At 38.4% G+C, this 26,908-nt stretch overlaps 2 protein-coding genes across 8 annotated transcripts in view; one reads left to right on the forward strand and one right to left on the reverse strand.

Moving 5' to 3' along the window:
* The window catches only part of LOC137237037 (striatin-3-like), a 636,631-nt gene that overhangs the window by 472,967 nt on the left and 136,756 nt on the right, over nt 1-26,908 (forward strand). The gene's annotated exons all lie outside the window — the stretch shown is intronic.
* Cad86C (Cadherin 86C) overlaps nt 1-26,908 on the reverse strand; it is a 2,678,031-nt gene that overhangs the window by 314,981 nt on the left and 2,336,142 nt on the right. For all 4 annotated transcript variants that reach the window (XM_067760173.1, XM_067760172.1, XM_067760174.1 and 1 more), the window contains one exon: nt 11,025-11,115. In XM_067760173.1, the coding sequence (XP_067616274.1) occupies nt 11,025-11,115 (91 nt within the window). The remainder of the gene's footprint in view (nt 1-11,024; nt 11,116-26,908) is intronic.

Raw genomic sequence — 26,908 nt, forward strand, 5'->3', positions numbered from 1 at the left:
CAACAGCATCAATTTGATACCCATAATATAAAACCACATTCTAGGTGTATCCGGGTACACGTTTTGGGCTATATCTCGAGACCCTAGCGTCCCAGTTATATGAAAATTATCCCGTATGATAGCACTCACCAACAGCTTTCATCTGATATCCATATTGTATAAACACATTCTAGGGGTACACGGGTCCACGTTTTGGGCTATATCTCGAGAGACCCTAGCCTCAGTTGTATGAAGATTATCCTGTACTATAACACTCATCAACAGCTTTCATTTGATATCCATATTGTATAAACACATTCTAGGGGTACACGGGTCCACGTTTTGGGCTATATCTCGAGAGACCCTAGCCTCAGTTGTATGAAGATTATCCTGTGCTATAACACTCATCAACAGCTTTCATTTGATATCCATATTGTCAATCTTCCTATCCGTTCTCGAGTTATGGAGTGACAATCAAAATGTACACTTCTTTTTATATATATAGATGTTAATAAGGCAGCAGGCTCGTTGGAGCGAATGAAAAGTTACGTAGAAACATACAGGTAAAGCTAATAAAAGCCTGCTAATAAAAACAATTGGTGGAGGGCGGATGGCGGGAGGAGAAGGAGAAGACCACTGATCGTTTTTCCAAAATTGTTTAGATCTCGATCTGTATGTGCCAGATACCAAAAACTATTGATTTAAGAGAAAATGTATATTGAGTTATAACAATTTATAGATTTTACACCAGAAGGGCAGAGCCGTGGAGAGGGGGGCGGAGGGTGTCACTGCTCACTTTGTATGCCCTCGACTTATTTGACCCATTAAGTCTGTAATATTGGCGAAGGCCCGTATACGTAAAGTTATAATGTGTAAAAATTATTAAAAAGTAATTGTTCGAAGGGGTCGTGGGAACCACACCCCCTTTCCATGTCCAAAAAAAATTTCGTCAGTAGACTATTGTCTGTGGCCCATATTTCATCAAAATCCGTGTAGCTGTTCTGGCGTGATTCAGTCACAAAGACGAAAAAATACAATAATTAAATTATAACTGTTCCTAGGGGGCGGTGACCTCCCCCCTTTTGAAAAATATGTAGCTAGTAGATACTTCTAGACTATTGGCTATATGCGTGCAAAATTTCATCCAAATCGGGGCAGCCGTTCTTGCGTGATTGAGTCACAAAGACAAACGTCTGGAAAACATCCAAACATCCAAACTTTCCCATTTATAATATACTAGCCTTTACCCGCGGCCCCGTCCGCAAGGAGCAAATGAAATATATGGGCTATTCACGTTAGCCTGCTTATCAAGTTATCTGTTTACAATTTTGTTTCTGTGTAATGCATTTTATATTTGTAATTGAGTAAAAAAAGAACTAAATGAGCTGATAACCTGATAGGATCCCCAAATGATCCCGAAATTATCCACAAAAAGCCACGAAATGACCCCGAAGCTATCGCGGACGGATCCCTAAAACCATACAGAAATGCCTCCGCAGGGTCTTCAAAAGTTCCCGGAATAGACCCAAAAAACCCGAAATGACAACGACACGATTCTAGACTTATCCAGAGAACCACACAGAAACGATCCCTGAAGGGTACCAAAATGATCCCGAAATAGTCCCGAAAAAGTTCCGAAATGATTCTGACGGTCTCCCGGACGGATCTCAGAAACCATCCAGATTATATCCAGGAAGGGTTCCTATATTATCCCGACATAGTCCAGAAAAAGTTCCGAAATGAACCCGAGGGGATCCACGACGTATCGCGAAAACCATACAGAAATGATTCCGGAAGGGTCCCAAAATGATCCCGAAATAGTCCGGAAATGACCCAGATGGGACCCCGGAAGGGTCCCAAACCCATCCCGAAAAAGTAACAAAAAAATCTCGAAATTACTCCTACGGCATCCCGGACAGATCCAGAAATGACCTCGGAAGGGTCCCCAAATTACCCTGATGGATCCGGCAAACAATTAAGAATTGATGCCCGAAGGATCCTCCAAATGATCCCGAAATAATACAGAAAAAGTAATGAAATGACTCCTAAAGGGTCTCCAACTGATACCGAAATAGTCCCGAAAAAGTCCTGAAATTACCCTCAAAGGTTCCCGTGCAGATCCCGAAATCCATCCAGAAGTGATGCCGGAAGGGTCCCCAAATGACCCCTTAGTAGTCCCGAAATGACGCTGACGGAATCCCGGACGGATCCCGAAAACCATCCAAAAATGATGCCGAAAGGGTCCCCAAATGATCCCGTATTAGTCGCGAAAAAATCCCGAAATTACCATCACGGGATCCCGGACGGATACCCAAAACCATCTAGAAATAATGCCGGAAGGTACCCCAAGTGATCCCAAAAAAGTCCTGAAATGACCCCGACGGGATCCCGGACGTATACTGAAAACCATCCAGAAATGATGCCGGTAGGTACCCCAAATTATCCCGAAATAGTCCCGAAATTACCCTGACGGGATCCCGAAAACCATCCAGAAATGATGCCGGAAGAGACCTCAAATGATCCCGCAAAAGTCCCGAAATGGCCCCGACAGGATCCCGGACAGATCCCGAAAATCATCCAGAAATGATGCCGGAAGGGACCCCAAATGGTTCCGAAAAAGTCCCGAAATGACCCCGACGGGATCCCGGACGGATACCTAAAACCATTCAGAAATGATGCCGGTAGGTACCCCAAATTATCTCGAAATGGTGCCGAAATTACCCTGACCGGATCCCGAAAACCATCCAGAAATGATGCCGGAAGGGACCCCAAATGATCAAGAAAAAGTCCCGAAATGACCCCGTCGGGATCCCGAACGGATCCCGAAACCATCCAAAAATGTTCCCGTAAGGGTCTCGATATGACCCCAACGGCATTACAAATAAGGCGAAGCTAATTGTAGAACCATTTTAATAAGGCAGCAGGCGCGTTGAAGCGAATGAAGAGTTGCAAAGAAACATACGGATAAAGCTAACAAAAGCGTGCTAATAAAAACAATTGAAGGAGGGCGGATGGCGGGAGGAGAAGGACCGCTGCTCGTTTTTCCAAAATTGTTTAGATCTCGATCTGTATGTGCCAGATACCAAAAACTATTGATTTAGGAGAAAATTTATATTGAGTTATAACAATTTATAGATTTTACACCAGAGGGGGAGAGAATGGGGGAGGGGCATGGGACCCACACCCCTTTCCATGCTCGAAAAAAATTTCGCTAGTAGACTATTGTCTGTGTCCCAAATTTCATCAAAATCCGTATAGCCGTTCTGGCGTGATTCAGTCACAAAGACGAAAAAATATAATAATTAAATTACAACTGTTCCTAGGGGCCGGGCACCTCCCCCCTTTTGAAAAATATATAGCTAGTAGATCCTCCTAGACTATTGGATATATGCGTGCCAAATTTCATCCAAATCGGTTTAGCCGTTCTTGCGTGATTGAGTCACAAAGACAAACGTCTGGACAAACATTCAAACATCCAAACATCCAAACATCCAAACTTTGCCATTTATAATATATATATTAGATATTAGACTAGCCTTTACCCGCGGCCCCGTCCGCAATGAGAAAATGAAATATATGGGCTATTCACGTTAGCCTGCTTATCAAGTTATCTGTTTAAACATTTTTTTCTGTCTAATGCATTTTATTTTTGTAATTGAGTAAAAAAAAAATTTATGAGCTGATAACCTGATAGGATCCCAAAATGATCCCGAAATTATCCAGAAAAAGCCACGAAATGACCACGACGCTTTCGCGGATGGATCCCGAAAACCATCCAGAAATGCCCCGTAAAGGGCATAAGAAATGATCCCTGAAGGGTACAAAAATGTTCTCGGACATCTAAAACCATCCAGAAAATGTCCAGGAAGGATCCCTAAATTATCCCGACATTGTCCAGAAAAAGTTCCGAAATGACCCCGAGGGAATCCACGACGGATCGCGAAAACCATACAGAAATTATTCTGGAAGGGTCCCAAAATAATCCCGAAATAGTCCGGAAATTAACCCGATGGGATCCCGCACGGATCCGGAGATGGTCCCGGAAGGGTTCCAACACTATCCCGGAAAAGTAACAAAAAAATCCCGAAATGACTCCGAGGGCAACCCGGACGGATCCAGAAATGATCGCGGAAGGGTCCCCAAATGATCCCAAAATGGTCCCGAAATGACCATAATAGATCCGGCAAACCGTCTAGAAATGATGCCGGAAGGGTCCCCAAATGATCTCGAAATAATACAGAAAAATTCATGAAATGACTCCTAAAGGGTCTCCAAATGATACCGAAATAGTCTCGGAAAAGTCCCGAAATTACCCTGATGTGTTCCCGTACAGATCACGAAATCCATCCAGAAATGATGCCGGAAGGGTTCCCAAATGATCCCGCATTAGACCCGAAAAAGTCCCGAAATGACCCCGACGGGATCCCGGACGGATCCCGAAAACCAACCACAAATGATCCCGAAATAGTCCCGAAGAAACCCTAAAATAACCCTGATGGGATCCCGGACGGATCCCAAAAACTATCCAGAAATGATGCCGGAAAGGTCCTCAAATGATTCCCCTAATAGTCCCGAAATGACCCTGAAGGGACCCCGGACGAATCCCGGAAGCCATCCAGAAATGATGCCAAAAGGGTTCCCAAATGATCCCGTAGCAGTCGAGAAAAAGTTCCGAAATGACACCGACGGGATTCCGGACGGATTCCAAAAACCATCTAGAAATGATGCCGCAAAATACCCCAAATGATCCCGAAAAAGTCCCGAAATTACCCGAATATCCCGGACGGATCCCGAAAACCATCCAGAAATGATATCGAAATAGTCCCGTAGAAACGGATCCCGAAAACTATACAGGAATGATGCCGGAAAGGTCCCCAAATGATCCCGTAATAGTCCCGAAATGACCCTGATGGGATCCCCGAAAAGGTCCGCAAATGATCCCGTATTAGTCGAGAAAAAGTCCCGAAATTACCCCGACGGGATCCGGGACGGTCCCCCGAAAACCATCCAGAAATAATGCCGGAAGGGGCTTCAAATGATCCCGAAAAATCCCGAAATGACCCCGACGGGAAAACCATCCAGATATGATGCCGGAAAGGTCCTCAAATGATTCCGAAATAGTCCCGAAATGATGCCGGAAAGGTCCCCAAATGATCCTTTAATAGTCCCGAAATGACCCTGACGGGATCCCGGACGGAATGATGCCGAAAGGGCCCCCAAATGATCGCGTATTAGTCGAGAAAAAGTCCCGAAATTACCCCGACGGGATCCCGGACGGATCCCGAAAACTATCCAGAAATGATGCTGGAATGCACCCCAAATGATCCCGAAAAAGTCCTGAGGGTGTCACTGCTCACGTAAAGTTATAATGTGTAAAAATTGTAAAAAAGTAATTATTCGAAGGGGTCGTGGGACCCCCTCACCCCTTTCCCGTTTCGAAAAAATTTTCGCCAGTAGACTATTATCTCTGTCCCAAATTTCATCAAAATCCTTGTAGCCGTTCTCGCGTGATTCAGTCACAAAGACGAAAAAATACAATAATTATATTATAGCTATTGCTAGGGCGGGGACCTCCCCCCTTTTCAAAAAAATATAGCTTGTAGATCCTTCTAGACCATTATGTGTGCCGAATTTCATCCAAATCCGTCCAGCCGTTCTTGCGTGATTGAGTCACAAAGACAAACGTCTGGACAAACATCCAAACATCCTAACTTTCCCATTTATAAAATATTGTAACGAATGTTAGCAGCACTGAGCGATGCTATCATCTCTAAGCCCATGCTAAGCAGTGACGTGAATTCACATCCATAGATCAATCATTATGTATCTACGTAAACGAAACAATAATTGCGTCTACACATATGTACCATGTACGTATACGAGCAGCAGAGAGTCAATACACAAACACATGCATATATCTGAGATACTCCTGAAAGTATTCAATGAGAAAAAATCATGCAATTGTAGTTACAGCTGAGAAGTTTGAGAGCTGCTGGACTAGTAGATTCTGGAAGCGCCTAGAAGATGCGAACGTTGAAATCCGAGAGTATAAAAGGCGGCAATTGTAGAGGCGCTGGAATTCAGTTTGATTTGAGCTGTCAAGCATTTTCGATTAAGACGCTATCTAGCGAGCAAGAGTAGTATTATTTTGAATAGTAGAGTTTCATTTGAGCTATCAATCAGTTTGGTTATTAAGCAAGCTATTCGTTGCACAGTTTGAGCGTTATTGTGAAGTACTTTAATAAAGGCCATTTTGCATTATTGGAGTTATTTATTCAACAGTTTAGTGATTCGAACTTAGCAGAGAATTTGAAATAAGAGGATTTGCAGCAAATTCGTTACAATTGGTGTCAGAAGAGGAATTGTTGAATAAATTCCGAAGATTTGGAATACAACTTGGACATGGCAAAGTTGAGTGAATTGATGATCCAGCAACTGAAGAAGGAGTTGGAGAGCCGTGGATTGAATACAAGCGGCGTTAAACTTGAACGTCAGGCACGGCTACGAGATGCAATGGAAACAGAAGGAATTGATGTGGACGAGTATGTCTTTTATCCTGATGGGGACGAGACAACAACAAAAATTGAAGAGAAAAACGAAACATCGCAGACAGTTACGAGCACAGACTTGAACATGATATTGGCTGCAATAAATGCTCAAACATCGACAGTGGCATCTCAGCTGGAATCGCAGGAGACACGTTTAACATCCAAGATGGAAGCACAAGAGAGGCGTATTTCAGAAATGTCCTACAGGTTACATCGAAGATTGAGGCACAAGAAACGCGTATGTCAGAAATATCGGCACAGATAACATCCAAGAATCCAGAAATAACATCGAAGATTGAAGCACAAGAAACGCGTATGTCAGAAATGTCGACACAGATTACATCAAAGATGGAGACACAACTGAAAGAACAAGAGGTACGCATAACAGTATATCATCAAAATTCGAAGCGCGTAGGACGAGAAAATAACGCAGTTTGAGGAAAAAAATCGAAGCCGAGGTGGATGCTTTGAGAGGTCGTATAAAAGAGTTACAATTAAATCGCCCAGCTGTTTCAGCATGCAATCCAAAGGTAAAAGCACCATTCTTTGACGGTTCTGTTCCTTTCCAGGTCTTTAAGCTACAGTTTGAGAAGACCGCAGCAGTGAACAACTGGAATGCTGAAGATAAAGTCGCAGCTCTATTCGTAGCGTTAAAAGGACCAGCTGCGGAAATCTTACAGACCATCCCAGAGTACGAGCGGAACAACTACGAAACATTGATGAGCGCTTTAGAGAGACGTTTCGGAACCGAGCATAGGAGACAGATATACCAAATGGAGTTGCTGAACCGCTTCCAGAGGCCTGGTGAAACATTGCAAGAGTTTGCGTCGGATATTGAAAGGCTAGCACATTTAGCGAATGCGGACGCACCCGTGGAATACACTGAAAGGGTAAAGATTCAGAGCTTTATAAATGGCATACGGGATGCCGAAACAAAGCGAGCTACATACGCAAACCCAAAGCCAACATTCGCAGAAACGGTGTCACAAGCTCTGATTCAGGAAACAGCGTCGCTTCTGTGTAAGCCAGTTTGCAAAGCACGCCGTGTGGAAGTAGAAAGGCCAGAGTGGGTAGACATAATTTTGGAAGCCCTGAAGGGATCTCAACAGAAGAATGCCGGAGTTATTAAATGTTTAAAGTGCGGCAACCCAGGTCACATTGCACGTCATTGCGATCTTGGTCCTAATAGTTCCAATAATGTGGGGGCCGTAAACGCAAAGCTGGTGGAAATGAGCAAGAGCATGTCGGATGTAAAGAACGAAAACTTGCCCGGGTATTGACTGTAGATACGGGCGCATCTCATTCCTTGATCCGATCTGCCTTGGTCAATAGGAGAATAAAACCGTTACCTAGAGCAAAGTTGCGTACTGTCACTGGCGAGTATAACCAAGTTCAGGGAGAAGTAATATGTGAAGTCCTAATTGGGAAGGTCATGGTTTTACACAAATTCGCTGTGACGGAGATCGTTAATGAAGTCATATTGGGAGTGGACTTCTTGGTTGACCATGACATCAGGATCGATATGCGGTGAAAAATTATGCGCTATAAGAACCAGGTGGTATGTACTTTAGTTTGGAAAAAGGGTTCAGCAGTAATCGGGTACTGGTGGAGAAGACTCGACAAAGGCCACGAAATTCAAAGGTAAAGGTTGATGGAACAAATGGGCCAAACAAATCAAAGAAGGTACCTGTGAGAGAAACACTGGCATTGAAAAGCCCTAACGGACGTACTAAAACGAAGGAAAAGATTTCGCAGAAAGAATGCAAGGGTGGTTTCAAGCCAAGGCACAGTACTGTTGTGAAGCGTCGGAACGATACTGATTATGCAAAGCAGATCCGTCCTACGCAAGCTCTACGAAGTAGTTCATTGGCCAAACAACAGAGTGTGAAGGAACGGCCCAGGGTAATGAGTAGTAAGATGAAACACTGGCATGACAAGACCTTTAATTCGGAAGGTTTCTTGGCGGGAGATTTGGTATTGTTAAACAACCCTCACCGGCGGAAAGGTGTTCAGCCAAATTTCGGTGCAGTTGGGAAGGCCCGTACAAGGTTGTGAAGAAGATCAGTGATACCATCTACCGCATACAAAGCATTGAGAAACCACGGAGTAGAAGAGTGGTACATTTGGAGATGCAGGCGACGTTTAGATCGGGAGATTTTTCTGATCGGGACGATCAGACTTAGGTGGAGGGCAGTGTAACGAATGTTAGCAGCACTGAGTGATGTTATCGTCTCTAAGCCGATGCTAAGCAGTGACGTGAATTCACATCCATAGATCAATCATTATGTATCTACGTAAACGAAACAATAATTGCATCTACAAATATGTACCATGTACGTATACGAGCAGCGGAGAGTCAATACACAAACGCATGCATATATCTGTGATACTCCTGAAAGTATGCAATGAGAAAAAATCATGCAATTGTAGTTACAGCTGAGAAGTTTGAGAGCTGCTGGACTAGTAGATTCTGGAAGGGCCTAGAAGATGCGAACGTTGAAATCCGAGAGTATAAAAGGCGGCAATTGTAGAGGCGCTGGAATTCAGTTTGATTTGAGCTGTCAAGCAATTTCGATTAAGACGCTATCTAGCGAGCAAGAGCAGTATTATTTTGAATAGTAGAGTTTCATTTGAGCTATTAATCAGTTTGGTTATTAAGCAAGCTATTCGTTGCACAGTTTGAGCGTTACTGTGAAGTACTTTAATAAAGGCCATTTTGCATTATTACATATTGGAGTTATTTATTCAACAGTTTAGTGAGTCGAAATTAGCAGAGAGTTTGAAATAAAAGGATTTGCAGCAAATTCGTTACAATATATTAGATTAGATATTAGATTAGAAGTAGATATTAGATATTAGACTTAGATTAGATCAAGATTAAGATTAGCGGTATCACGGACACCTTGGTAATCAAGTTATCTTATAACAAATAAAGGTGTCTAAGTTCCTGTGTAACCGAACATTATATACTCAGCGTGCGCTTCAATTGCACATTTCATTTCAGATAAATTACTTCTCTACATAACACGTGGCACCGCCAGTTTAAAAAAAATTCTCCCCATTTCCTCTTACAACAAAACTTGATAAGTGAAATATCATTGATTCAAAACTATTTTTTCCTAAGTTAAAGCTTATTATTCTAGTCTACGACCCTTTTAAAAATCTATTATATAAAAGATACCGTGGCGTTTAACCGATCCCGTCCATTTTTTCTAGAAATATTTTCTGCTCTAGGGAAAATTTGTGTACCCAATTTTATTACGATCCGTTAATTTTTCTTTGAGTTATGCCTCCCGAAACATAGAAAATTGCTTGGCCATAAAAGGGGCGGTGCCACACCCATTTTCAAAAATTTTAGTGTTTTCCAATTTAATGTTATAATTCAATTTAAACAGCAAAACTCTATTGATACAAAGCTCTTTCTCGCTAAGATATAGCTTATTATTTCCGTCTACGACTCTTTTAAAAATCTTTTATATTAAAGTGGGCGTAGTTTTTAACTGATTTCGTCCATTTTTTCTAGAAATATTTCCTGCTATAGGGAAAATCTGTGTACCCAATTTTATTACGTTCCGTTAATCTTTCTTCGAGTTATGGCTCCCGAAACATAGAAAATTGCTCAGACATAAAAGGGGCGGTGCCACGCCATTTTTTTTAAATTTGAAGTTTTTCCTATTTATTGTTTTAAATCCACTTGGGAAATGAAATACCATTGATATAAAGCTCTTTTTTGCAAAGATATAGCTTATTTTATTCGTCCACGACCCTTTTAAAAATCTTTTATATTAAAGTGGGCGTGGACCTTAATAGATTTCGTTAATTTTTCTTCAAAGCATTCCTTATAGTAAAGGCAACCTCTCTGCCGAATTTTGTTACGATAGGTTTAACGATTTTTGATTTATGATTAATAATATTTGTAAAATTGATTTTATCACAAGTGGGCGGTGCCACGCCCATTTTAAATTTTTATTTTTTTATTTTTATTAAGACTCTCAATATCAGTCCACAAGTCAAATTTCAACATTCTAGGTGTATTATTTACGAAATAATCAATCATCCGATTTCTCTCATTTTCTATACCAATCTATTCTGGGCCCAGATAAGCTCGTGTGCCAAATTTGGTGAAGATATCTCAATATTTACTCAAGTTATCGTGTTAACGGACAGACGGACAGACGGACGGACATGGCTCAATCAAATTTTTTTTCGACACTAATGATTTTGATATATGGAAGTCTATATCTATCTCGATTCCTTCATACCTGTACAACCAACCGTTATCCAATCAAAGTTAATATACTCTGTGTGCAAAGCACTCTGAGCATAAAAAATGGTTACTTGTAGCGAAGTTTTTTGAACCAAATAACCCAAAAATCTCGCGTTGATGCCTCAATTGGAAATAGTAAAGTAGTTTTGTACAGTAAAACAGTTTTGTGGAAGACAATTATTTTGAAGATGCGCACAAAATGACGAAATTGTATTAAATTTAAGATCTACCTGAACAGACTTCGGTTGTTTCTTATTTGCCATTTCTTCATGCACCAATTTTTCCCCGAATTCAGTTCTATTCACAATTGCTAGTTTTTTGCTACAATAGAAAAGAAAAAGTTGATACTAAATAATGTTAATAAAGAATTAAGGAAAGTTATATTTTGTATTACATACATACACATATAAATATTCCTAAAATGATTGGTTTTGTTGTACTTTAAATAAATACGAGTATGCCCTTTTAGCTTTCACAAGCTATTTAAAAAACAAGTAAAGGTGTCTAAGTTCGGGTGTAACCGAACATTATATACTCAGCGTGAGCTTCAATTGTACATTTCGTTTCAGATAAATTACTTTTCTACATAACACGTGGCACAGCCCGTTTAAAATGTCTCCCCATTTCCTCTTTCAATAACACTTGATAAGTGCAATATCATTGATTCAAAACTATTTTTTGCTAAGTTATAGCTTATTATTCTAGTCTACGACCATTTTAAATTTGTTTTATATCTAGTTGCCGTTGTCTTTAACCGATCCCGTCCATTTTTACTAGAAATATTTTCTGCTATAAGGAAAATATGTGTAGACAATTCCATTACGATATGTTAATTTTTCTTCAAGTTATGGCTCCCGAAACATAGAAAAGTGCTTAGTCATAAAAGGGGTGGTGCCACAATTTTAGTGTTTTCCAATGTAATCTTATAATTCAATTTAAAACGTAAAATTCTATTGATACAAAGCTTTTTTCGCTAAGATATAGTTTTTTTTTTTTGTCTGAGACCCTTTTAAAAATCTTTTATGTAAAAGTGGGCGTGGTCTTTGACCGATCTCGTCCATTTTTTCTAAAAATATTTCCTGCTATAGGGAAAATTTGTATACGAAATTTTATTACGAACAGTCAATTTTTTATTTATTGTTATAAATACACTTGAGAAACGAAATGCCGTTGATATAAAGCCTTTTTTGCAAAGATATAGCTTATTTTATTCATCTACGACCCTTATAAAAATCTTTTATATAAAAGTGGGCGTGGTCCTTAACCGATTTCGTTAATTTTTCTTCAAAGCACTCCTTATAGTAAGGGCAACCTCTCTGCCGAATTTTGTTATGATAGGTTTAACGATTTTTGATTTATGATTAATAACATTTGTAAAATTGATTTTATCACAAGTGGGCGGTGCCACGCCCATTTAAAAAAAATTGTTCATGTTTTTATCAAGACTCTCAGTATCAGTCCACACGTCAAATTTCAACATTCTAGGTGTATTATTTACTAAATAATCAGGTTTTATGTGTTTTCCAAAATGCTATATACATAAAAAGTGGGCGTGGTTATCATCCGATTTCGCTCATTTTCAATACCAATCTATTCTGGGTCCAGATAAGCTCTTGTACCAAATTTGGTGAAGATATCTCAATATTTACTCAAATTATCGTGTTAACGGGCAGACGGACGGAAGGGCATGGCTCAATCAAATTTTTATACTCAGAGTGCTTTGCACACAGAGTATATTAACTTTGATTGGATAGCGGTTGGTTGTACAGGTATGAAGGAATCGAGATAGATATAGACTTCCATATATCAAAATCATCAGTGTCGAAAAAATTTTGATTGAGCCATGTCCGTCCGTCTGTCCGTCTGTCCGTTAACACGATAACTTGAGTAAATATTGAGATATCTTCACCAAATTTGGTACACGAGCTTATCTGGACCCAGAATAGATTGGTGTTGAAAATGAGCGAAATCGGATCATAACCACGTCCACTTTTTATATATATAACATTTTGTAAAACACAAAAAACCTGATTATTTAGTAAATAATACACCTAGAATGCTGAAATTTTACTTGTGGACTGATATTGAGAGTCTTGCTAAAAATAAAAATAAAAAATTTAAAATGGGCGTGGCACCGCCCACTTGTGATAAATCAATTTTACAAATATTATTAATCATAAATCAAAAATTGTTAAACCTATCGTAACAAAATTCGGCAGATAGGTTGCCTTTACTATAGGGAATGCTTTGAAGAAAAATTAACGAAATCTGTTAAGGACCACGCAAACTTTTATATAAAAGACTTTTAGAAGGGTTGCGGACGAACAAAATAAGCGATATCTTTGCAAAAAAGAGCTTTATATCAATGGTATTTCATTTCCCAAGTAGATTTAAAACAATAAATAGGAAAAACTTCAAATTAAAAAAAAAAATGGGCGTGGCACCGCCTCTTTTATGGCTGAGCAATTTTCTATGTTTCGGGAGCCATAACTCGAAGAAAAATTAACGGATCGTAATAAAATTGGGTAGACAGATTTTCCCTATAGCAGGAAATATTTCTAGAAAAAATGAACGAAATCGGTTAAAGACCACGCCCACTTTTATATAAAAGATTTTTAAAGGGGTCGTAGACGGAAATAATAAGCTATATCTTAGCGAGAAAGAGCTTTGTATCAATAGAGTTTACTTTTTAAATTGAATTATAACATTAAATTGGAAAACACTTAAATTTTTGAAAATGGGTGTGGCACCGCCCCTTTTATGGCTAAGCAATTTTCTATGTTTCGGGAGCCTTAACTAAAGAAAAATTAACGGATCGTAATAAAATTGGGTACACAAATTTTTCCTATAGTAGAAAATATTTCTAGAAAAATGGACGGGATTGGTTAAAGACCAAGGTAACTTATATATAAACTTTTATTTAAAAGCGTCGTAGACTAGAATAATAAGCTTTAACTTAGCAAAATATAGTTTTGAATCAATGATATTTCACTTATCAAGTTTTATTGTAAGAGGAAATGGGGAGAAATTTTTTTTGAGTATATAATGTTCGGTTACACCCGAACTTAGACACCTTTACTTGTTTTTCGATACTAATGATTTTGATATATGGAAGTCTATATCTATCTCGATTCGTTTATACCTGTACAACCAACCGTTATCCAATCAAAGTTAATATACTCTGTGTGCAAATCACGTTGAGTATAACAAAAAGTGGCTTTGTGGCTTTAGTGATTGTGGGATTACTCCGCTTATAAAAACCGTGGATTTCTATATCTATATTAACTTTGATTGATATTACAACTCATCAAAACCTTTATAAAGTATGTACGCAGGTCTCAATTCTAAAATGTATGCCATAAACTCAATTTCGATTTTCACAAATTTTTAACAAAGAGATTAGTAGTTAAAAATCATACTTACTTCTTCAATTGGCGCTTAACGGTTTAAACGGTTATGACCGTCCAAAAAGGAGGGCCATTCGCTTCTTCGCTCTGCCAGCTGGCGCCAATTGGTCACACAAAGGGAGTTTAGAGTATTTTCCGCCTGGTCCTTCCAGCGGAATGGGGCCGACCCCTTACTCTGCTTCCATATGCGGTTTTCGATAAAAACACTTTCTTCATCAATAAATCTTCTTCGGTACTCGCCACTGCCAACGCGTAGAGGACCATAAATTTTTCGAAGAACTTTTCTCTCGAACACTCCCAGAGCCGTTTCATCTGATGTTGTCACGGTCCATGCTTCTGCACCATATAGAGGGCGGGTACAATAAGTGACTTGTAAAGCATAGATTTTCGTTTGCTGAGAGAAGACCTTACTTGCCTACCTAGTCCAAAGTAGCATTTATTGGCAAGTGTGATTCTTCGCTGGACTTCAGAGCAGATACTGTTGTTAGTCTTAACGCTGGTTTCCGAATAAAGGAAGTCTTTTACTATTTCGAAATTATGGCCGCCAAAAGGAGTGTGCTTACCAAGGCGGATATGCGCTGACTCTTTGCTAGATGACAGCAGGTATTTCGTTTTGTCCTCATTCACCATCAAACCCATCTTTACCTCTTCTTTTTCCAGTTTGGAGTAAGCGAAACTAACGGCGCGGGTGTTTAGGCCGATGATATCAATGTCATCAGCAAATGCCAGTAATTGCACGCTTTTATAGTATTTGTTTATTGTATTGTTCCAGTGCGGTTAAGTTCTGCATCAAAATTAAATAAATCGCACGATAGGGGGTCACCCTGTCTGAAACCTCGTTTAGTTTCGAACGGCTCGGAGAGGTCCTTCCCAATTCTGACTGAGTTGATGGTGTTGCTCAACGTCATTTGGCACAGCCGTACAAGTTTGGCGGGGAAACAAAATTCAGACATAGCGGCATAGGCAGCTCCTTTTCGTGCTGTCGAAGGCGGCTTTAAAGTCGACGAAGAGGTGATGTGTGTCGATTCTCTTTTCACGGGTTTTTTCCAAGATTTGGCACATTGTGAAAATCTGGTCGATGGTAGATTTACCAGGTCTGAAGCCGCACTGATAAGGTCCAATCAGCCGGTTCACGGTGGGCTTCAATCTTTCGCACAATACACTTGAAAGGACCTTATATGCGATATTAAGAAGGCTGATTCCACTATAGTTGGTGTATTTTGCAGTATCCCCTTTCTTGTGGACTGGGCAAAGAATACTTAGATTCCAACCGTCGGGCATGCACTCGTCCGCCCATATTTTGCTAAGAAGGTGCTGCATGCGCTTTACCAACTCCTCGCCGCCGTACTTGAATAGCTCCGCAGGCAATCCATCAGCGCTCACGGCTTCGTTGTTTTTCAATCTGGTTATTGCTATTTTAACTTTGTCATAATCGGGCGGGGAAAATATATTCCATCATAATCGATTGCGGAATCGGGTTCGTCATCCCTGTGCGGTAAATCGCTGTCTCCATTTAGGAGAGCAGAGCAGTGTTCCCTCCATAATCTATGTACTCTCTGGACATCAGTTACAAGGTCGCCGTTTTTGTTCTTACAAGAGTTTACCCCGGACTTAAAACCTTTAGTCTGTGGCTGAATTTTTTTGAAATTTTTCAGGCGTTATTCCTGATAGTTGGCACATCAAGCCCTTCGCACTCAAGCCTTATTGCTTTTGCTTTTTTCTTCCCGAAAAGGCGTCTCGCTTCCCCTTTCAACTCGTGGTAGCGTTTACACCCTCCTCTTGTTGCGCTCGCTTTTAACGTAGCCCTGTAGGCGGCGTATTTTCATTCGACTGCAACGCGGCATTCTTCATCGTACCAGTTGTTTTTCCGTTTTCGCCGGTAACCAATTTTTTCCTCGGCGTCAGTACGAAGTGCTTTGGAGATATGCTGCCACTGCTCCTTTATTTCATCGGGTTGAGTTGTGCTCCCAGAGCAGGAGTCAGAGTGGAGTTGCGAAATCATTGGCAGTCTGTTGTGATTGCAGCAGCAGCTTTTAACATAGCCCTATAGGCAGCGTCTTTTTTTGTTTACAATGCGGCATTCTTCATCGTACCAGTTTTTTTTCGTTTTCGCCGGTAACCAATTTTTTCCTCGGCGGCAGTACGAAGGGCTTTGGATATACGCTCCCACTGCTCCTCTATTTCATCGGGTTAAGTTGTGCTCTCGGAGAGAAGGTGTGAGAGTTGAATTGCGAAATCATTGGCAGTCTGTTGCGATTGCACACTTTAGACGTGTGTGTGTTTTTTGTTCCTTGGTTTTCGCCGCGCAGAGGCGGCGTATTTTGGCTGCGACAAGATAATGGTCCGAGTCGATGTAAGGTCCACGGATCGTGCGCAGATCTAAAACACTGCAGATATGCCATCCCTCTATCACAACGTGGTCGATCTGATTGTGAGTATTTCGATCGGGGGACAGCCATGTATTTATATGTATGCTCGCGTGGGCAGCTCTCGCATGTGCGTTTTAAATGTTTGTAGAAATCGTCTCTCTCCTCTGTCGGTGCAAGCACGCAAATAAATAATATTGAAACAAATTTTTGGGAAATCCTGGTTATTATGCACCTTCTGCTAACGCTCGAATCGGTAAACTGTTGAATAAATCACTCAAATATTCAGTATTGCAAACTGCTCTTTATTTAGAACACTTTGGAAGTAGTACTTCACAATTATACTTCACAACCAATAGCGTGTTTAAACCAAAAGTGATTAGTCATTCCTCGGCTTGCGCTGCTTTTATACTCTCTGTCTCCTAAGGTCAGGTTGTTTATATACATATTGGTAGTTTATGTTTTTCTACTAGCCATATGCGTGTGTATGTGTGAGTAACAGCTTCGGCTGATGACTACATATTTGTGTGTGTCAGATATGTTTTCATCGCCTTCTTCACAAGAGTGGCTGCTTTATTGTTGTTGTGCATTTATTTAATAGCAGGTTAGTGATGCAAATATTCGTCACAATATATTAAAAGATTTAGCTTTTTTCGGATAGCGGCGAGACGAACGTCCACAGGCGTGAACCCCGATACTCCGCCAACACGAATTCACCACCGAAACTGCGCTTATTTGTATGGCCACTCCAATAGATGTCACAATTTTTCATCTTATTTCGTCCTTGCTTCGTCCAACGCATTTCTTGGATGGCGGTGATGTCAGATCTTGCTTTGCTCCAGCCGGGAATCTGCACCAATCCCATTCAGGGAAGGGACGTTCCAGGTTCATGCCCTCAAATCATTTTCCTGTAAACGCTTGCCATGGTCGTCATCAGTAAAAGGTTGTATTCTTATCCGAGGCTTGTTGTTGCCTTTCATTTGATCGTGGTTTGACGTGGCAGGTCCATGGGCGCAAACCCACCGAACAACCCCTCAGCGGGGATGAAAATATTATTTACACGTTTATATAGCGAGCTCTTGATCCAAGACAGACGCCCGCTTGCAGCTGCATCTCGTGGTGGACAGACACTGCCGTTGAAAGATCCCCCAGCTAGCCCTTAAACCGAGTATGTCAGAGTGGCCTAGCCAGGTTGTCGCCTGAAAATCATAACTATTCAATATATATGACAACGTTTGCTTTTTGTAAAGCTATCAACAACACCTGTTTTGTGACAGTTATTTCCTTATACAAACAACTTTAATAGGGATAATAGAGAAGATGGTAAGTAGAACATATTTATATCAAGATTTCCTTTGTTTGAAGGTATATTGTTTTTATATTTATTCGAGCCTGTCTGCATGGACTTGATAGCGAGGGTTCCTGATAACCGAACCATATTCTAATATTGACCTAACTAATATTGTAACATAAGGGTCGTTAAACTTTTTTGACCACTGTTTAACAAAAGCAAAAGCACCCTTGGCATTATTAACTGTAGAATTAATATGAAGGTTGACACTATGTTTGGAATCCGTCATGACCCCCAAGTCAACAAAATTATTTACAGTCTCGTGTAAATGACATCAGTTGTGAACTCCAGTAAGTTGGTGATGGTAGAATTGATTTGAACCCATGTTGAGAGCTTGCAATTAAAGAAGATGTAGGAAATGTAAGCTGCAACGATAGCTTCAAATAACTTTGGTATGGCGGACAGGTTAGCTATGCACCGATATCTTTCTACTGAAAGTCTACTCCCGTTTTTATGAAGAGGGGTTATGAAACATTCTTTCCACCTAGTTGGAAAATTACCATATTTAAAGTCAGCGAGATGATGATAAATGTAAGCAACATACTTTATAAAAAAGCTGGTTGGGATCATGTCAGTACCGCATTTGTAAGATTCTTTCAAGGTCTTTATATTTAATAACACATCTTCTGAAGGTATGTATGGATTACTCACAGAGTTAAAAGCGTGTAGTGCGTATGGATATTCGGTATATATATCATAAGTTTCTTTTGAGTAATTGGATTGGAAAAAGTCTGCAAATAAGTGAGAAAAATCATGGTCGTTGCTAGAAATATTATTTTGGTATTTCATTACCCAACGTTTAGAGTTTACAAAAGCATCTTTGGATTATGGGTCATGTTCGTTTTCATTTTACCGATGTAGGATTTATAGCACGTTTTATTCGATTCAAAAGACCTATGGCGTGGAATTGAGTACTGTGAATAATGGAATTGTAAACCAGTCTTCTTATACAACTTGAAGTATCGGAATTTTTTTATTTTTTAAGGTTTTCAACTTTATACATGAACTTGAAATGTTAGCAACAAAGACTAAATGTAATATTAGCCGCGTTTTTTTTTTACACGCGTATACGCTTCGTTTGCGCGTGAAAAAAAACGCCTATCCTCGCTTAGATAATGCTTAGGAGACCCATCTAGCGGCTGTGGTTAAACAACTAGCTACAGCAACAGGGTGTACCGAAAAGCGGAGACACAACGCTCTGATAGCCATAGGGTATAAGCTGAATCAGTTGCGATGAATTGTGGACGCACATAGAATACATAGAATTAGTGTAGAGGGTGAAACATAAACACATTTTTCAGTTACATCTGAGTATAATGCGTATTGAAATTTAGACAAAATTTATGCGCAGCAATTTCAGAGGTGTATTTAAAGCTTGTCGCTTAGTATTCCATATAAGGTTTAAGCGTAAACGGATATGCGCGTGTTCGGCTATTGTACCGAATTGTGTTAGGAAAAACATTAATTTGTTTAAGGCAAAGCTCAGCCATTTCGTGCAAGAAGTCATTGTTAGAAACCTTTGACGAAACTGGCATAACGCTATAATGGGAGATGGTCCACGATATGTGCGGAAGTTCCCCAAGACAATCGGCGAGTCAGGAGGCTTAAGCATTGAACGGTTTTTACCAGGCAAATGTGATGCATATACACTGACGGCTCAGAAGAGAGCGGAATATAATAAATAGCTAAGTGAACATAACTAGTTTCAAGCTGGACGCGTATATATAAGAATTCGATTGGTTCAATGGCGGGTACACTTACTTTTTCAGATTGCATTGAAGAATGAATGGCAAATAAGACGCCACCTCCAATTCTGTTCAAGCGGTCATTTCTATATATTTGATAGTCGTTACTCAGAATTTCAGAATTAAGGACATGATGTTTAAGCCAAGCTTCGATAAAAGCAATAATATCATAGCTAAATGATTTAAAAAAGAGATCAGCTATTTTGGTGTTTAAGCCTCTGGCATTTTGGTAAAATATATTTAGGCCAGGTTTTATATTCATTTTTTTGGCTCAGTGCTGATAGGAGGAAGGTGTGCTATGTCCGGAATATGCGGATTCCGCCTATATTCGAATCCACGAACAAAGGCCCCGGTAGGCCAAAAGGAGCTATAAAATATGGATTCAAAATATCTGCTAATATATCGGCGGTATTATTTTCAAACCTTTACACGAAAACTGATTTTTTGTGGGGGACAACAACCAATTTCCTAGAGTTCTTCTCAGGCGTCTGAGAACGGCTCTTGGTTTTGTCTTGGGTAGAGGTTTGGTTGAAGGAGCTTTGAATGTTGAAGATTCTAGTACAAGGGGACTTGAGGAAGCTAAGTTATACAATTCCAACGATTGGGGCGCAGGAACGTTAGAAATTGGAACCAGGACCAGATCACCAGCCGAGCCATTAGTGCGTCTACATTTGTCACAAAGTTCAAAAAATAATGTTTTTTAGTGCTCTATGAGTACGTCGTCTTTCATTTATTGGAATTTGTGTGATATGATATCCCAAAATAGCCGACATAGCGTCAGCGGAAAATGCGTTGCGCGTGTAAGGGTCATTGTTGATTTCTGTTGTGTTAACTTATACTCAGTCCATGTGAGTACTTCGGGATTTTTACCAAAAGTGTAGAAACTTTGTATTTATTTCGCTATAAATATTCAAATAATTAGTTCCGTAAAAGGCTATACAACAGTTTCTGTCGAAAGAACTATGTCCTTACCAAATTTCACTAAAATTTATACCCAGCCACAAAAAATATATGTAAACATATCCGCAAATGTAAGAAAGAGCTGACTAAAGAATTTATATTTTATCCGTTTTCTTATTCCATTTAGCGAAGTTTTGTCGATCAGTTTTCCCACTAAAGTGTACGGCCGAAGCGTATATTCGTATGAATTTTCTGTAATTTTTTACAGGTTTTTGGCCAAATTTTTTTGGCTTTCCATATATTCCACATATTCAGAAGTGTTTCTATTGGTTTTTATGTAAATGATTTTTATACACATTTTTGCTTACTTTGTATTAGCTTCGTTTGATGTTTTCCGCCAATTTCTATACAAAATTGGAGAATCTTGCAATCCATTTGTGAGTAACTTCCCGGAGAGCTACAGACTTGAAACTTCCCAGCAAAAAGCACGATTACCTTAGAAGGGAAAGAGGAATCGAAATAAATTTTCGGAATCGCTTCCCCTTTCACTTCCTTTCTTTATTACTTAAACATGGGCATGTCATTGGAGGTAAGCCCCTACTTTCTGGACCACCGTCAAACGAACTGGGAACCAATTACAGCTACTATTGAAGAAGCTACTGCAGCATGCCTTACAGAGAAGCGGATGTAGAACGCCTTGCTATATTTAATCTATAGAAGCAAAGCAAGAACGCCTTCGGTAAAAACAAATGCAGAACGCCCTTCTTCATGAAACCCATGGTATCGAAGCAAGAACCCCTTCCGGAGAAGAAGGTTTAGAATGTCTTCCTATATTAAATCTTTAGAAGCAAATCAAGAACCCCTTCCGGAGAAGATTGTTTAGAATGCCTTCCTACTTTAAATCTATAGAATCGAAGCAATAACCCCTTACGTAGAAGAAGGTTTAGAATGCCTTCCTATATTAAATCTATAGAAGCGAAGCAAGAATGCCTTGCAGAGAAATAGAGTGAAACACCTAGAACTACACTGAACCAAAAATTTCATGAAAACCTCTACAAAAACCGGTGTTCATAGAATTTAAAAAAAATATTTCTTAGAATATATATTTTTTTTCTTATATTCTATGAATGGGTTTGTAGATTTTAAGAAAAAATATTTATATTCTAAGAAATATTTTTTTAATTCTATGAAAACTGGTTTTTGGAGAAGTTTTTATAAACTTTTTCTTAGAAAACATGTACTTTTTTGGTTCAGTGTATTTAATAGGATAATTTAAACAGTGTTTTAAAAAGTTTACATTTTTTTAATCTTTTTTGATAGCAGATCTTACAAATTTATTACCAATTATTACGAAGGACTGTAAATTATGATTATATTTTTAATTTACTCAGGAATCAGTTTTTCATAATAAAACTCAAAGAGTCATATATCCTGAACTATGCGGAATTTCGCCTTAAAAATTTTCAACTCTTCATACTAAAGTTAAGTTTTTGAAAATTTTACTTTAAATGGGGGAGCAGGTATTCAATTCATACCGATTTTCCGACACTTATAGTAGCATTTTCAATAACTTATCTTTGATATCAGCAATTTCAGAGCAAGAGGGTGTTCATTCAAATGTTTAAGGCGAAATTCAGCATAGTTCAGGACATATGACTATTTTAGTTTTATTATGAAAACTCATTATTGAGTAAAACAAAAAAAAAAAAACATAATCATTATCATTATCAGGGACTAGATTGTTACAGAAATTAAAAATTGTTAGGAATTCAGTCTTGTACGCAGTATATCAATAAAATTTAGTTTTGCATACATACTTATCAAATTAAACATTTTATGACATAACATTATTTTGGCTTTGTTTCGCTGCTTTTTTTCGGGAGTAGCTTCGGTGCGCTTTTTCTTGAAACTTGAGGCCTTGTGGCAGCGGTTTTTTACGGCCTTCATTGCGTGTCGCAGCTGGTCTTTGCATTCCTTTTCCCCAATTCCCAACTTGTTAGCAGCTTCTGAAATAAAAATATGAAAAGTTTGTAAACATATATAAAATAAACATCTTTTAAAAAGTGAATTGTCAGCTCTTTAATAACTCGACTTACCCCCTTATTCTGCCATGGATACACTCTTATTATCTTCTGGTAACATTACTATTTAGAAACTTTTGCAGATAGACCACCAAAAGATTGTAAAATTTCTTGTAACCAGGGTGTTCATTAAACTATAACCATGCCAGAACAATGCTCAGTTTTTCAGTACGTGTTTAAACTACATTTAAAGTTGACTAGAGTTCAACCTTGCCATTATGTTCATTTCCATAACATCATCTTAGGTTAAGCGGCAATAATGCCAGGGTTAAACTCTAGTCAACTTTGACTGTAGTTTAAACCTGCACTAAAAAACTGTGCCTAAAGGCTGATTTACACGAGTCGAATTTACTGGTAGATTTTTGTCGTTCCACTGTGCAAATAGCAATTCGACTGATAAAAAGCATGTATTTGATGGTTGAACGCAGGCGAACGACAAAAATGGAATTGAAAATCGACTCGTGTAAATCAGGGTGTTAATTTACTGATATATTTATATTTTTTTAATATACTTACCAAAAAGTACTTTCATTAGTTTCGCGTATCGAAGTATTGGCGTTTTCCCTTGTTTCCCATCCAAATTATGTGGTAATATTATATCTTCACCCAAACTGGTAACACATGGTACTGGGGGAAAAAACTTCAGAAACTAGTCCCTAACGCAATATTTTCTTTATTAATTTCAATATTATTTTCCACTGATTGATCACTGTCACTATGTTGTCCCACTCCTGACGAAGTATTGTCTATAATAATTTCATTTTGTTCAACACTTTCACTAAATTTTAGGGGAAAATTTTAGAATAGCACCCCCCGAGTTCGGGGTAAAACTCGGTATCAAATGAAAGAGGGAGCTGTCTCGATCACAAATATATATATTTTAAGGTGCGCAAACTTATAATTTAAAAGTTATTTGTTGTTAAAGTTTGCAAATTTAGCAAATTTCTATAGCACTTTAAATTACAATTTACACATCTTTCAAAACCTTAATCCACATACAAATCTATATAAATTGGCAACGATAAACTTAAATTGCATTTTTGTATATTTCACATTTCATTTTTGTATTGTTTTTACTTATTAAAAATGTTTTTATTAAATCAATCGCGCTTTTGTAGCAACATGCAAATTTACATATATATATATATATTGATGACATTACAAAGCTGTGTTGCCACATAAACAAAAAAAAACATATATAAATATTACCTTACGTTACCTTCAGTAAATAAAGAAAACGGAAAGCGCGGCCGAAGGCCGTCTATGCAGAAAGGCGTTCTACGCAGAATTACTGTGCATGGCGCAGCCGGTGTTGGATCGGCTAACATAACAATAAACATAAGAGTTATAAGGTAATACCAGCTCGTTCACGAATGCAAAAAAGACTAGAAAAGTTAAAGATATATATACATCAGATGAAAGGCAGCACAGATTTGTAATGTCATAAAATATATATACGTATACACATATAAAAGTTGTATAGAAATTTGCAAACTTTAACAACAAATAACTTTTAAATTATAAGTTTGCGCACTTTAAAATATATATGATCGGCAGAACTCCCTCTTTCATTTGATACCAAGTTAAACCCCGAACTCGGGGGGTGCTAAACTAAATCGCTGCCAATTTTAGGTCTATTTCGCTCTTTTTTATTTTTATTGAACGTTTTAATTGTCTTTTGCTTAACATTTTTATTTTATTTTAATAACTCACTTTTTTATTTGATCGCTTATAAAAGACGCGTCACACACGGATAACAATTGCAGACTGAATTAAACAATTCTAAACATGATTGTTGTCGAATGAAAATTTCCACAGAAGGTAACGGGAATTAAGATTTTTTTCTATTTATCTACCTATTGCGCTTTTTTGCATTACCCGTAATTGATAACAGAAGTGAATACAAATTAAGGTAGTGTAAATATGCGCGTCTCTGCTTATTTTATGTATTACCACCAATCAGTAGGAGAGCGAAATAATTTAAAGGCATTTTAATCAATGCCTTCTAGAATAAATTATATTTCGAGCTGAATAGCGATTCTTTGCAGCATTACCAGCTATGGGTAGGAGAAGCGAAATCATTTGAAGGTATTTTAATCAATGCCTTCTAGAATACATTATACTTCGAACTGAATAGCGATTCTTTGCAGCATTACCAGCAATGGGTTAGTGAAGTGAAACTAGCGATTACCGATTTTTTGCTGGGTTGTAACACAAATCGAACCCGATGACAATTTAACATGAAACAAAAACTGAAAACGTGAAAATTCTAAAAAACGACCGAATTTGGAAATTTTGCTTTCGAGTTTTAAGAAACTTCCCGATAATTCAGAGATCTTGACCTTTGAACACAGATTAAGCCCCTATTGAATTATTATAATAAGGATAAAAGAATATCCTTTATGTGGCAGGGACCGAGATATTTGGAAAGGCCGTTTACACAACTTTGAAGTTAGATTTTAATATGTAGGATACAAGAGTTTCCTATATGGGACGGGGATCGAGATATTTGGAGATATTTAGAAAGTCCATTTGCAACCTGTGGAATCTTTCCACTACTATTTGATTAACGTCCTGAAGAGCTAGATTATTGAAACGAAGAACATAATTCAAAACTCCATGATAATGCGAAATCGGAAAAAAAACTTTCGCCGGGTGATCCAAAGATCGTGAAAATTAAAAAAAAAAACATCCGAACTTGGAACTTTTGCTTTCCAGTTTGAAAGAATTTCCCGATAACGGAGAGACCTGAAACACCTAAAGAAAGTTTGAGCTCTATTAGAATATAATATTTAGTTTAAAAGAGTTTTCTAGATGGAACACAAATCGAGATATTTAGAGGTATCAAAAAGTTAATTTTGAATTGTGAAATCTTGCGGTCGATTTTTAAGTAACCACTCATTGAGCTAAAAATATGAAACTTACAAATATTTCAGGTCACCTTGACAATACAAAAAAAGGAGAAAATAATAAGAAGATCAAAATTTTTAAGTATATATTAATATACAATAAAAATCAGATACAATATTGTTAAGTACTTCCTTTAAGTAAATGTACCAGAAGAAATTAAAAATGTTTCTTTAAACAAAGACATACAGCCTCATTACCTTGGACGGTATCGTGTCCAAAACGATCGTCGTTTGTCTGCCTGTAGCACGATTACCAATACGACGGGCAAAATGATAAACAAAACGATAACAACAAATTCTTACCTTATTTTGACATTTTCTATCATGAACAACTGCTGTGTAAGTCGTGCAGTTGGCGAATAACGTAAAGCTAGACGATAAACGAAAACGTAAACTTTATAGTACCATTAACGGACGATATCGCCAACGCAGGTATCTTACGTTAGGCGACTCGTTCCTTGTTGAACTTTGATTTTAAAATTTTAACATAATCACTGTAACATTTTTATGAGGATCAAAAATATAAAGGTAAGGCGCTTTTGAAGACATGAGCGCAAACCTCATCGATTTCGAGGATGAGTAAGTTTTAAGCATGTTAATGTGATATACTTATCTTTTTCAAATACTTACTTGAAACACTTACCTTTTTGAAATACTTACCTTTTTAAAATACATAGATTGTATAAAATATTTACATTCACCCTGTATAAATTTATTAAGTTACCGTTTGCATAAAATATGCATATTTAAGAAAAGCATACATAGCTAACTAGTTGTATACATAAGACTGTGTCGATTTTATAACCGGTATCGCGCCAACGATTCTTCGATAGAATTTGGGGTCAGGAAAAAAAAGTTCCACTACGCATCCCCAAAAAAATAATTTTCGAGCCTGCGAAATTTCATCGATGTTTCCGATTTTTTATGCATTTTTTTCATTTTCAAGGCTCCAAATCATTTTTTATGTATTTTTTTTCGTGTCAATTGGCAAATGCAAAATTGGTAAATGCAGTTTTTTGAAATAAAAATTTCTTTCATGGAGATTTAGAAGAATTTTGGTCGAAAAATCGACTTTTCTTGGTAGGCTCGAAAATATTGTTGGGTATGCGTAGTGGAACTTTTTTTCCTGAGCCCAAATCCTATAGAAAATCGATGGCGCGATATCAGCTAACTTTCGTCCATAAAAATCGACCCAACTCGATATACATACTGTTGCCTCTCTCTTTAAGTTAAGAAGTAAACGGTTCAACGGAGTGAACTGGACCGCTTTAAGTTATCTTACTTTTTATTTATCAAAGTGAAGTGCTTCCCTAGTGCATCCTACCCCATATAGTGCATTTTAAACATGATCCTTT

Source organism: Eurosta solidaginis, chromosome 1, assembly GCF_040869045.1.
Source record: "Eurosta solidaginis isolate ZX-2024a chromosome 1, ASM4086904v1, whole genome shotgun sequence".
In the NCBI taxonomy this organism is placed as follows: Eukaryota; Metazoa; Arthropoda; class Insecta; order Diptera; family Tephritidae; genus Eurosta; species Eurosta solidaginis.